Source organism: Bufo bufo, chromosome 3 (assembly GCF_905171765.1).
Source record: "Bufo bufo chromosome 3, aBufBuf1.1, whole genome shotgun sequence".
Classification (NCBI taxonomy): Eukaryota; Metazoa; Chordata; class Amphibia; order Anura; family Bufonidae; genus Bufo; species Bufo bufo.
Window position 1 is genome coordinate 289,289,267 of NC_053391.1, and position 13,088 is coordinate 289,302,354.

The 13,088-nt window shown below is 43.2% G+C and overlaps 1 protein-coding gene across 1 annotated transcript in view; it reads right to left on the bottom strand.

Moving 5' to 3' along the window:
• Window positions 1–13,088, bottom strand: part of ITPR3 (inositol 1,4,5-trisphosphate receptor type 3) — a 605,308-nt gene that overhangs the window by 77,878 nt on the left and 514,342 nt on the right. The window contains 2 exon segments of the mRNA XM_040424182.1: window positions 12,563–12,670; window positions 12,864–13,044. Coding sequence (XP_040280116.1) covers window positions 12,563–12,670; window positions 12,864–13,044 — 289 coding nt within the window.

Below are 13,088 nucleotides of genomic sequence, written 5' to 3' on the forward strand. Positions count from 1 at the left end.
TTAAAATATGGAGACACTAAAACATTTTTTTGGTTTTAAAAATGAAGTTATTGTATAAAACTTACATAAATAAAAAAAAATGTATACATATTAGGTATCGCCGCGTCCGCGACAACCTGCTCTATAAAAATACCACATGATCTAACCTGTCAGATGAATGTTGTAAATAACAAAAAAAAAAAACGTGCCAAAAAAGCTATTTCTTGTTACCTTGCTGCACAAAAAGTGTAATATAGAGCAACCAAAAATCATATGTACCCTAAACTAGTACCAACAAAACTGCCTTATCCCGTAGTTTCTAAAATGGAGTCACTTTTTTGGAGTTTTTACTCTAGGGGTGCATCAGGGGGGCTTCAAATGGGACATGGTGTAAAAAGAAACAGTCCAGCAAAACCTGCCTTCCAAAAACCGTATGGAATTCCTTTCCTTCTGCGCCCTGCCGTGTGCCCGTACAGCGGTTTACGACCACATATGGGGTGTTTCTGTAAACTACAGAATAAGGGCCATAAATATTGAGTTTTGTTTGGCTGTTAACCCTTGCTTTGTAACTGGAAAAAAAATATTAAAATGGAAAATCTGCCAAAAATGTGAAATTTTGAAATTGTGTCTCTATTTTCCATTAAATCTTGTGCAATACCTAAAGGGTTAACAAAGTTTGTAAAATCAGTTTTGAATAGCTTGAGGGGTGTAGTTTCTTAGATGGGGTCACTTTTATGGAATTTCTAATCTAGGGGTGCATCAGGGGGGCTTCAAATGGGACATGGTGTCAAAAAACCAGTCCAGCAAAATCTGGCTTCCAAAAACCAAACTGCGCACCTTTCACTCTACGCCCTACTGTGTGCCCGTACAGTAGTTTACGACCACATATGGGGTGTTTCTGTAAACGGCAGAGTCAGGGCAATAAAGATACAATCTTGTTTGGCTGTTAACCCTTGCTTTGTTAGTGGAAAAAATGGGTTAAAATTGAAAATTAGGCAAAAAAATGAAATTCTCAAATTTCATCCCCATTTGCCAATAACTCTTGTGCAACACCTAAAGGGTTAACGACGTATGTAAAATCAGTTTTGAATACCTTGAGGGGTGTAGTTTCTTAGATGGGGTCACTTTTAGGGAGTTTCTCCTCTAGGGGTGCATCAGGGGGCTTCAAATGGGACATGGTGTCAAAAAACCAGTCCATAAAAATCAGCCTTCCAAAAACCAAACGGCGCACCTTTCCCTCTACGCCCCGCTGTGTGGCCGTACAGTAGTTTACGGCCACATATTGGGTGTTTCTGTAAACGGCAGAGTCAGGGCAATAAAGATACAATCTTGTTTGGCTGTTAACCCTTGCTTTGTTAGTGGAAAAAATGGGTTAAAATGAAAAATTTGACAAAAATATGAAATTCTCAAATTTCCTCCCCATTTGCCAATAACTCTTGTGCAACACCTAAAGGGTTAACAATGTATGCAAAATCAGTTTTGAATACCTTGAGGGGTGTAGTTTCTTAGATGGGGTCATTTTTGGGTGGTTTCTATTATGTAAGCCTCGCAAAGTGACTTCAGACCTGAACTGGTCGCTAAAAATTGAGTTTTTGTAAATTTCTGAAAAATTTCAAGATTTGCTTCTAAACTTCTAAGCCTTATAACATCCCCAAAAAATAAAATATCATTCCCAAAACAATTCAAACATGAAGTAGACATATGGGGAATGTAAAGTCATCACAATTTTTTGGGGTATTACTATGTATTACAGAAGTAGAGAAACTGAAACTTTGAAATTTGCTAATTTTTTTCAAATTTTTGGTAAATTAGGTATTTTTTTGTGCAAAAAAAATAATTTTTTTGACTTCATTTTACCAGTGTCATGAAGTACAATATGTGACGAAAAAACAATCTCAGAATGGCCTGGATAAGTCAAAGCGTTTTAAAGTTATGAGCACTTAAAGTGACACTGGTCAGATTTGCAAAAAATGGCCTGGTCCTTAAGGTGAAAATGAGCCCGGTCCTTAAGGGGTTAAGTTTTTAGGAACAAAAATTTTTTTATCAGGTTTTTTCCACTCTTTTTGGATCAGGAATTTTATGTTTTCATTTACGGGAAAAACTCTGGATTTTCTCTGTCCTAGATCGCCGAACATAATATCCTGAACGGATTTCGGATCTCTGGATTCATCAACTTTCATCGTAGGACGGATTGCTTTTAGTAAAGCTTCTGTATCATCAGGAGAAAAAAGTGGCCTGCCAGTGGTTTCTTCGTCAAATTGGCCATTTTGACCCTTTTTCCATTACGCCATTCGCCGCATTGGAAAAATATTTTTATATTTAAAAATAGTACGGGCATTTTCGGTCGCGGTGATACCCATGATGTTTATATTTTTTCTTATTTATGGTTTTTTTTTTCTGTGGAAAGGGGCTGATTTAAACTTTTACATTTAAAAAAAAAAAATTATACTTTTTTTTTTAACAGTTTTTAGCTATAGCCTGTAATATTATTACACTCCAGAAATTCATCCAAGCCCCTCTTGAATTCTTTTATTGTAATCACCATCACCACCTCCTCAGGCAGAGAGTTCCATAGTCTCACTGCTCTTACCGTAAAGAATCCTTTTCTATCTTTGTGTACAAACCTTTTTTCCTCCAGACGCAGAGGGTGTCCCCTCGTCACAGTCACAGTCCTGGGGATAAACAGATGATGGGAGGGATCTCTGTACTGCCCCCTGATATATTTATACATATTAATTAGATCTCCCCTCAGTCTTATTTTTTCTAAAGTTAATAACCCTAATGTTGATAATCTTTCAGGGTACTGTAGTTGCCCCATTCCAGTTATTACTTTAGTTACCCTCCTCTGAACCCTCTCCAGCTCTGCTATGTCTGCCTTGTTTACAGGAGCCCAGAACTGTACACAGTACTCCATGTGTGGTCTGACTAGTGATTTGTAAAGTGGTAGGACTATGTTCTCATCACGGGCATCTATGCCCCTTTTGATGCAACTCATTATCTTATTGGCCTCGGCAGCAGCTGGCTGACGCTGGTTTTTACTGCTTAGTTTGCTGTTTATTAAAATTCGTAGGTCCTTTTCCATGTCAGTGTTAACCAGTGTTTTACCATTTAGTATGTACGGGTGATTTGCATTATTCCTTCCCATGTGCATAACCTTACATTTGTCAGTGTTAAACCTCATCTGCCACTTCTCCGCCCAAGCCTCTAATCTATACAGATCATCTGTAGCTGTATAGTGTCCTCTTCTGTGTTAATTACTTTACACAGTTTAGTGTCATCTGCAAAAATATTTTACTGTGCAAGCCTTCTACAAGATCATTAATAAATATAATGAAGAGAATAGGGCCCAATACTGACCCCTGAGGTACGCCGCTAGTGACAGTGACCCAATCTGAGTGTGTACCGTTAATAACCACCCTCTGTTTTCTATCATTGAGCCAGTTACTTACCCACATACAGACGTTTTCTCCCAGTCCGAGCATTCTCATTTTATATACTAACCTTTTATGTGGTACAGTGTCAAACGCTTTGGAGAAGTCCAGATATACGACATCCATTGATTCGCCGCTGTCAAGTCTAGAACTTACCTCCTCATAGAAACTGATTAAATTAGTTTGACATGACCGATCCCTCATAAAGCCATGCTGATATGATGTTATTTGCTTGTTTTCATCGAGATCCTCCAAGATAGCATCTCTTAGAAAACCTTTAAACAGTTTACCCACAACAGATGTTAAACTTACCGGCCTATAGTTTCCGGTGTCTGTTTTTGCACCCTTTTTGAATATTGGCACTACATTTGCCATGCGCCAATCCTGTGGAACACTCCCTGTCATTATAGAGTCTGTAAATATCAGAAATAAGGGTCTGGCTATGACATTACTTAATTATCTTAGGATACGGGGGTGTATGCCATCTGGCCCTGTCGATTTGTCTATTTTAATCTTTTTAAGTTGCTGTTGTACTTCTTCCTGGGTCAGTCAGGGCACTTTTAATAGGGAATTTACTTTTACATTCTGCATTTCATCTGACAGTTTATTTTCCTCAGTGAATACAGTGGAGAAATTTTTTTTTATAGCTCTCGTCGCTCCCTGCAATTCCCCCCTCATTGCTCTGTAGAGGGCCGACATCAGATTTATACTTTTTACCATTTATATAACTGAAGAACATTTTAGGGTTAGTTTTGCTCTCTTTGGCAATTAATCTCTCAGTCTCTAGTTTGGCGGCTTTTATTTGTTTTTTACATATTCTAATTTTTCCCTTATAGTTTTTCAGTGCTTCCTCGCTACGCTCCTGTTTTAGTGATTTAAATGCAGTTCTATTTATCCACATTGGTTTCTTCTTGTTCTTGTTCTTTAACCTTTTATTCCCATAGGCCTAACTAACTGGGACAATGTCATCAAAAATAAAAATACAGCCACAAAATGGGATATTTTTAAAAGCATGATAAAATCTAATTGTGAGAGGTACTCTCACAATTAGATTTTATCATGCTTTTAAAAATATCCCATTTTGTGGCTGTATTTTTATTTTTGATGACATTGTCCCAGTTAGTTAGGCCTATGGCCTCTCTTAGTTGGCTAAAGTTAGCTTTTGTGAAGTTTGGTATTTTTGTTCCTCGAAACAAAAATACCGCTCGTTTGAAGGATAATTGGAAGGTTATTAATTTATGGTCACTATTTCCCAGGTGTCCCCCAACCTGCACATCTGTTGTTCTGTCAGGTCTATTGGTTAATACTAAGTCCAGTATGGACGTCCCTTTAGTCGGGTCCTGAACCAGTTGGGAAAGGTAATTGTCTTTGGTTATTGCCAAGAACCTGTTTCCTTTATGAGATGTACAGCTTTCAGTTTCCCAGTCTATATCTGGGTAGTTGAAACCAATTGCTGGCATCATCATTGGCCACAGAGGATGCCGGTAAGAAGCCTGGAAGCACGAGCTTCTGGGTTTTTCACCCTTTAGATGCTGTGATCTTACTTTATCACGGCATCTAAAGGCTTTAATGACCACGATCGGCATTATTGCCAGTTGCGATCATTAGCCGCAGGTCTCTTCTGTTTGAAACAGTGGAGATCCCCAGCCATGCCCATCTCTCCAGCGCCGTACATTTACAGTGCTGGTAGCGAAGGGGTTAAAAGAACACTGAACATAGAAATTATTAGTTGGTAAGGCTGATTAGTCAGCCTGCATTTGTGGGAGGGGCGGAGGCTCTTCATATACGAGCCACAGCCTCACTCACAGGCGTGTGTTCTCAGGTGCACAGCTGCTGCTGGGTGTCATTAGCAAACTAGCTTCTCTGGTGGTAGGATTCTTTCTTTGCAGCATGGAGCCAGAATAGAGCTTGTTATACTCTCCTACCGTAGCATGCACGCGCCATACTACGTAAGTACGTTGGGCCGGGGCCGTCTCTCCTGGCCAGTCAGAACCGACTTTTCTAGCGAACGGGAGGCTTTGCCTCAGAATCTGCTACCCCAGGTTTGCTCGTTGGGGCTAAATACTTCTATTTCTTTTCAACTTTGTTTGTTGGTAATAGAAGTTGGTTCCTATAAATCTTACAAGTTTTACTTCGCTTTGTTCATCTCGTATGAAAAGTTACTTCAGCCGATTTGCTGTAAAGGAAGAGTTACCCGGGCTGCACGTGACGTCATGTTTGGAGATCAGACGCAGGGTTTATTATTTAGGCTTCTTGGTGTAGCTGTTCCTTGCCACGTGTCTCCCCCTCCCCCCGCTACCACCATCTTTAGACTTCACGTATTTCACTGCTCCATGTACTTAAAAACCCTGCCGCACTTTTATGCTCTGCTGTTATCCTGAGCAGCATTTACACTTTCGGCTTTTATTTCATGTCTTATGCTGCATCCGCACGTCTTTACTGTCCTGCACTTTCCTACTTTTGGTTCGTATTCACTCAGATTGGTCTCACATTCAAGCTGCGGTTACCTGTTGGCTGTTACATCTCATTCCGTACTCCGCCGACAGCCGGATCCGTATTACACGCCTGTTATTACATGTTGTGTACTCGGCTTACAGCTGCTACTGTTACTCCTTTTTTTTCTCGGGACGCACCACCCTGGTGTTCACACCTTGTTCCACTCACAACCAGAGCTGCATTCATGCGTCGACTGGTATACCATGTTTGCTCTGCTCACTGTGAGAGCTGTGTTTACACATCCGCTGTCACAACATATTCATACTAGGCTTGTTTCAGAGCTGCATTCACGTTCACTGTTACATCATGTTTATGCTCCACTCACATTTAGAGCTTCTGTTCTACCAATTTCATTCTCGGCCACACCCAGAGGTGCATTCACACTACGCTGTCAAATCATTTTTTGCACTCCACCCTCGACCAGAGTTGCATTCATCTGTCTATCGGTATATCAGGTTTACTCTACTCGCACCCAGAGCTGCGTTCACATGTCCTATGCTACTACAGGTTCTTTCCAGGCCCATTTCAAGAACTGCATTCATGTCGCTGTTACATCTATGTTATGCTCCGTTCACAACCAGAGCTGCTGTATTACCAAATTTCATGCTCTGCTTATACCCAGAGTTGTGTTCACACTTCTACTGCTACACCAGGTCGTATACCCCACTCACCAAAGCCATTTTCCATGTCTGCTGTCACATCAAGTTGATATTCCGTTCACATCCAAAGCTGCGTCCGCATGTCTGCTTTTACATCTTGTCCTATACTCCATTCACTACTAGAGCTGCGTTCACGTGTCTGCTTTTGCATCACGTCAATACTCTGCTCACTTTCAGATTGCATTCATACGTCTGCTTTATACCATGCTTTTCATGCGCTACCCATACTCAGAGCTGCGCCCATACCATGTTTTTTAGGTACCACTCACATCCAAAGCACCATTTACCCATTTGTTGTTACATCATGTGTTGTACTCTGCTTCCACTCAAAGCTGCATTCTCCTGTTCATTGCTACGTCATGGTTTTACTCAATCTCACCGGGGCAGTCTGCACCCACCGCTCTGGTACCTCTCTCCCGAAAAAAACATAACTGTGTTCTTTTCAGGCTTGCGTTCCTTTCATCGGTGGTCTGTAACATTCCATAGGCCTACTTTTCTGTTCACCTCAGGGAGAATTTTTATTTTTTTGGGGTCTTCTTTAATCCTGGTTCATATTCAGTCTCCTTTTACTTCTGGTTTGTATTCACTCAGATTGGTCTTCTGCCCCAGTTCACCAACCAGCTCCTCAGCGGAGGTCAGTGGGCCAATAAGAGTAAGTTTCCTGCTATGTTTTCACAAGCTGTTCATTTGTTTGTCACGATAAGAGACTTCTCTTAGCGAACTTGCAATGCCTCAGGCTCTTGTTTTTCTCCCACCTCTGTTTCAATTTCATGTTTACGTTTTATGGTTCGCGGTGGTTAGTGTTTTATGTATGCACGTGCTTCGGATTACTAATGTCTATATTTTCAACTCCTGTTGGCAGTTAGGTTCTTTAGGCCACCTTCTAGCCAATACAATCATTCAAGTCGCTGCATATCCCATCAGGTCCGGCTTACGTTTTAATTACTTATCGTCACCGCAACGTCATCCCTCTGGCTTCGGAGGCCCTATGACTGATCCGGCCTCATGGCTCTGGGGGGCCGGGGGCCCCATGACCGTTTTTCATGTTTTGTTTTGTTTGTTAGGGGTATGGCATGGTTGTAGGCTGGTTAGTGTCCCAGGTTTGCTGTTGGAGGGGGTCATGGTTATGCGAGTCCCAAAGGCATTCTGGTGCTGCATAAGTGGTTTAAAAAAAACAAAAAAACATAAGAGGCTCGCCTGAGTGGCTCTTCGCTTATAGGACCTCATGATTGGCACCGACACTTGTAGTTCGCACGGCCATCTGATACTTTTCTCCGCCATAAGAGTCTCGCACGCATGGCTCCTCCCATAAAGACTCGCATGAGTGGCTGTTCGCTTATAGGACCTCACGACTGGCATCGCCATTCGTAGTTCGAACGGCCATCTGATACTTTTCCCGCCATATGAGACTCGCACGCATGGCTCCCACCATATGAGACTCGCACGCATGGCTCCCGCCATATGAGACTCGCACACATGGCTCCCGCCATATGAGACTCGCATGCATGGCTCCCGCCATATGAGACTCGCACGCATGGCTCCCGCCATATGAGACTCGCACGCATGGCTTCCGCCATATGAGGCTCGCTGGAGTGTCTCTTGGCTTAGAGGAGTTCACAATTGTCATCGACATTGGTAGGTCATACGGCCATCTGATACTATTTTCCATGGCACACCTTTCAGAAGTTTTCTTTTGTTCATTTATATTTTACAGATTAGTACTTGCGGTTCATTTCAGCCTCATTTCATTAAGAAGCTTTACCCCATGTCTTTGTTCCTTAATTCTAAGGTTCGCATCCCGGTGGCTGCCCGGCCCATGGTGGTTGTTTCGGCCCCATGGCTTCAGGGGTCCGACCAATGGTTGTCTGTCCACCTGTGCAGCTATGCTTTTGGTTTTGAATGACTCACATCTTTACCTGCTTGCCAGCTTATGTTATTTAGGTTCATTTTAGTTAATGTCCGTTATTATCTCCATTTTCTGTCACGTTTCCCTTCGTCTTTTCAGGTCATGGAGTTGAATTCATGTTGGGGGTCACCTTCCACATCGGTCAGGTCTCGTTCCTAACGATATTTCACCTTGAATGTCATTCAGGCCACGTAGTTTATCTTAGGTATCGCCTGCCACATCGGTCAGGCTCATGGTTTAATTTCACCAGGTTACTTATTATAGTTATAATTTCTAGATTTAAAAAAAATAAAAATAAAACTCGGCCCCATGGCTTCGGGGGCCCGATGACGGCTTCGGCTCCATGGCTTCGGGGGCCTGATGACGGCTTCGGCCCCATGGCTTCGGGGGCCCGATGACTGTTTTCAGTCCTGCTGGGCTGATTGCCTGGTTGGTTGTCCATCTGTGCATCTGGGCTGATTTGGCCCGTATGTATCACATACATACCTGCTTCCCTAATAACCCATGTTGATCGCTCACTTTATGTTTTGACCGCAAACTGGTCCGGTTCGCCCTACAGCATCATTGTCATGTCTTACGCAGATATTTTGTCTTGCTTTAATTGTTCATGCTTTCGTTCAGGTCTTGCCAGAGGAGGAACAAGTAGGGTAATTCCCTCTAGCATTTCAGTCTCTGATCGTAGTCGATCATGTCTTGTCAACCAGGTCCGCGCGCAAAGTCTTTTTACCACGACCAGGAATTCATTTTCACCGGTAGCTTCATTGCAATTGCAATCCCTCACTCATGGGAGGGCATAGACAGAATCTTGTATATTATGGCTTCGTAGCTTCTTGCCGCACTAACCTTAGACTCCCTACAACCATGTTGAATCGGGTTTTGGACAAGGTTCAGCATTTCCTCACGGTAGAAGATTCAGATAGTAGGTCTCAAGCGTTAAAACAATTCTCAGGGGCACACAGTAGAACAAAGTGCGTACCACGGCTAGCAGATAGCTGTTGTCTGGGGAACTATTCAAGGATTCTCTTCCTATCTACATAGTTCTTGTTGGCCCTGATTCCGGCATAGTCTAGGCAGTTAGGTTGCGGTCCAACGATCTCCTGAGGCTAGGACATTGCCAGTACTCCCTAGAACCAAAACTTTACAAGGTTCAGTTGGTTTTCATGATCCATTTCACAACGTATTCCCGGTCGCCCATTCCGCTTTTGGGCAGTATCCGCAATATTGAGCATCATGTCTCTGGCCTTGTCATCCACAAGATGGGTTGTAGGTCTCCTTCTGGCCTTGCCTCATACACCCCAAATTTTTCGCTCTAGATCCCTGACGCCTTGCAGTTGGCTTGGGGATTAGTTTGCACATGCCATTAGAGTTCCTTTTCTACCCTACTTGGGTTTGTTTTTGCCCACTTTTAGGCCTACCCACGATCATGGCTTAGGGCACACAACAAGCCATTTAGTCAGGTTAGCTAAGACACGCCTAGCTGGGTTAGGTTGTTCCCGTTGTTTCTCTCCCTAGGGTTCTTCGGATATCTCTTGGCCGTAGCCATGACCACAAGTTGGTAAGGCTGATTAGTCAGCCTGCATTTGTGGGAGGGGCGGAGGCTCTTCATATACGAGCCACAGCCTCACTCACAGGTGTGTGTTCTCAGGTGCCCCACCCTCCCTCCCTTATCTTCTCATTCCCACAGGGTATGCCCACTTATAGGCCTACCCACGATCATTGCTTAGGGCACACAACAAGCCATTTAGTCAGGTTAGCTAAGACACGCCTAGCTGGGTTAGGTTGTTCCCGTTGTTTCTCTCCCTAGGGTTCTTCGGATATCTCTTGGCCGTAGCCATGACCACAAGTTGGTAAGGCTGATTAGTCAGCCTGCATTTGTGGGAGGGGCGGAGGCTCTTCATATACGAGCCACAGCCTCACTCACAGGTGTGTGTTCTCAGGTGCCCCACCCTCCCTCCCTTATCTTCTCATTCCCACAGGGTATGCCCACTTATAGGCCTACCCACGATCATGGCTTAGGGCACACAACAAGCCATTTAGTCAGGTTAGCTAAGACACGCCTAGCTGGGTTAGGTTGTTCCCGTTGTTTCTCTCCCTAGGGTTCTTCGGATATCTCTTGGCCGTAGCCATGACCACAAGTTGGTAAGGCTGATTAGTCAGCCTGCATTTGTGGGAGGGGCGGAGGCTCTTCATATACGAGCCACAGCCTCACTCACAGGTGTGTGTTCTCAGGTGCCCCACCCTCCCTCCCTTATCTTCTCATTCCCACAGGGTATGCCCACTTATAGGCCTACCCACGATCATGGCTTAGGGCACACAACAAGCCATTTAGTCAGGTTAGCTAAGACACGCCTAGCTGGGTTAGGTTGTTCCCGTTGTTTCTCTCCCTAGGGTTCTTCAGATATCTCTTGGCCGTAGCCATGACCACAAGTTGGTAAGGCTGATTAGTCAGCCTGCATTTGTGGGAGGGGCGGAGGCTCTTCATATACGAGCCACAGCTTCACTCACAGGCGTGTGTTCTCAGGTGCCCCACCCTCCCTCCCTTATCTTCTCATTCCCACAGGGTATGCCCACTTATAGACCTACCCACGATCATGGCTTAGGGCACACAACAAGCCATTTAGTCAGGTTAGCTAAGACACGCCTAGCTGGGTTAGGTTGTTCCCGTTGTTTCTCTCCCTAGGGTTCTTCGGATATCTCTTGGCCGTAGCCATGACCACAAATGAAAGTAAACACGAATTATAGTGGTCCTCATTGTTTTTCAGTCTGCAGTATGTTCTGCATGGTACTGACGCAAACAGTCTTTTAGCAATCCCGCAAATAACAACAAGAGTTACGGTAAACTCCCGTTGATCTATCGCATCTTTGGCTGGCGACACAGGGACTAGGGCTTAGCAAAGGGGGCTTAAAAATCTTTTGGGTCTACTGCAGACAGGGTGGGGACGGGGAGCTCTTGCTCCAGCCAGTTGTCTTACAGTAAGAAGCAGAAGAAAGGACATAACTGAGCTCCTGGGACTCAGAGAAGTTTTCTTTACATATTTCTCAGATTTAATAGTAAAATGACACAAAATAAAAGGAAAATAGGAGCTTAAGGAAGGAAGTGCAGGTGTGTTTTCTGGTAAATTAAATGTTCCTTTAAAGTGTAACTGCCGTTTAATTTTTTTTTTTGCTAATGTGTAGGGACAGTGAACATTTTTGTAATATACTTTATTTAGGGAAAACGTTTATTTGTGGTAGAAAACTTGGTCTGAAATGTCCGTTGGCAGCACTCCTTCATAACTGTCCCTTTCATAACAGCTTCCCCTTGCCTCCCTGTAGTGAGCGCTTACTATTCACACAGGCATCGCTCCTGGCGGCTGGTTCATTAGTCAGCATGCCGGGAGTGCAGGGGGAAAGCTCACTGACAGCGCTGGTCAGTGAGCATAAACATACTGTAAAATGGGAAATGTATATTTAATTTAAATATACCACGCTCCTATCCCCACCAGGATGTGAGGGAGCAGGGCAGGCAGAGGCCCGCAGCTCCTAGCACAGCCCGTCTCTCTAGTCAGCACAGTACTATGCTGATAGAAGACGGATGTTCCTTAGAAATGCTTTTTTGAAAGAGGGACATATCAGACCAAGTTTTCTACCACAAATAAATGTTTTCCCTAAATAAAGTATATTACTAAATATTTCCTGTCACTGTCCCTACACATTAGCAAAAAATAAAATAAAAATTAAACTGCAGTTACACTTTTAAGGCCTTTCAAAGTAATACTACCATAAGCTGTACTGGGATTTCCCACTGGGAAATTTCCCTGTAAGATCTATGGCCAATGTTGAATGCACATGGCTGGTATCTGTATTTTGTAAATCCCTGATTTGTGGACCGCAAAAGCACCAACGGTCGTGTGCATGACCCCTTAGGAGTATGCAAACACTGTTTTAAAAAAAAATAGTTTCCAATGTGCCTAGGGAAAATTCTTGATGAGCTGAATAGAAAGATACAGAGGTATATTGAAAGCGTAAAGTATTTATGATTGTCAGACTAAGACAGAGTGCCATAACCAGTTTATAGCAGTAATTTTTCACCATATCACCAGGATATTCACCTTCAGGATTATCAAGTACTGTAACCTCAGAAGTGCAGTCAGTTTGGTCCGTTCCACAATATTCTGCAAAGGAGTTTGGTCCCACTGACTGAGTCATAGTCCGAGGGGCTGTGGAGAAACAAACTCATTCAAATTACTTTCACAGTATTACAGCTTATTATGCAGTCGGTTATAATGTGTAAAAAAAAAACTTTCCTAAATAAAATTTTTTGATTAACTAGCATAAAATCAATGTTATAATGCAATCAGATACCATGGCTTTCCACCTGTACTGCAGAAAGACTATTCCTCTACAACTCACCCTGGGGAAGCCGATCCACTTCCATAATGAAGTCATCTTTCAAGAAGAGGAAGCCCACAATGGAGAAGAGGTAGACCAGGATCAGTGCAAGTAGGGCAGTCAGGAGAATTGATCGGCCGTTTCGTGTTACACTCTTAATTACATTAAATAGTGTTTCTTCACGATATATCAGGTCAAAAAGCTTAAGTTGAAGGAAAAGAGGATGAAATTAAAAAATCAACAAAT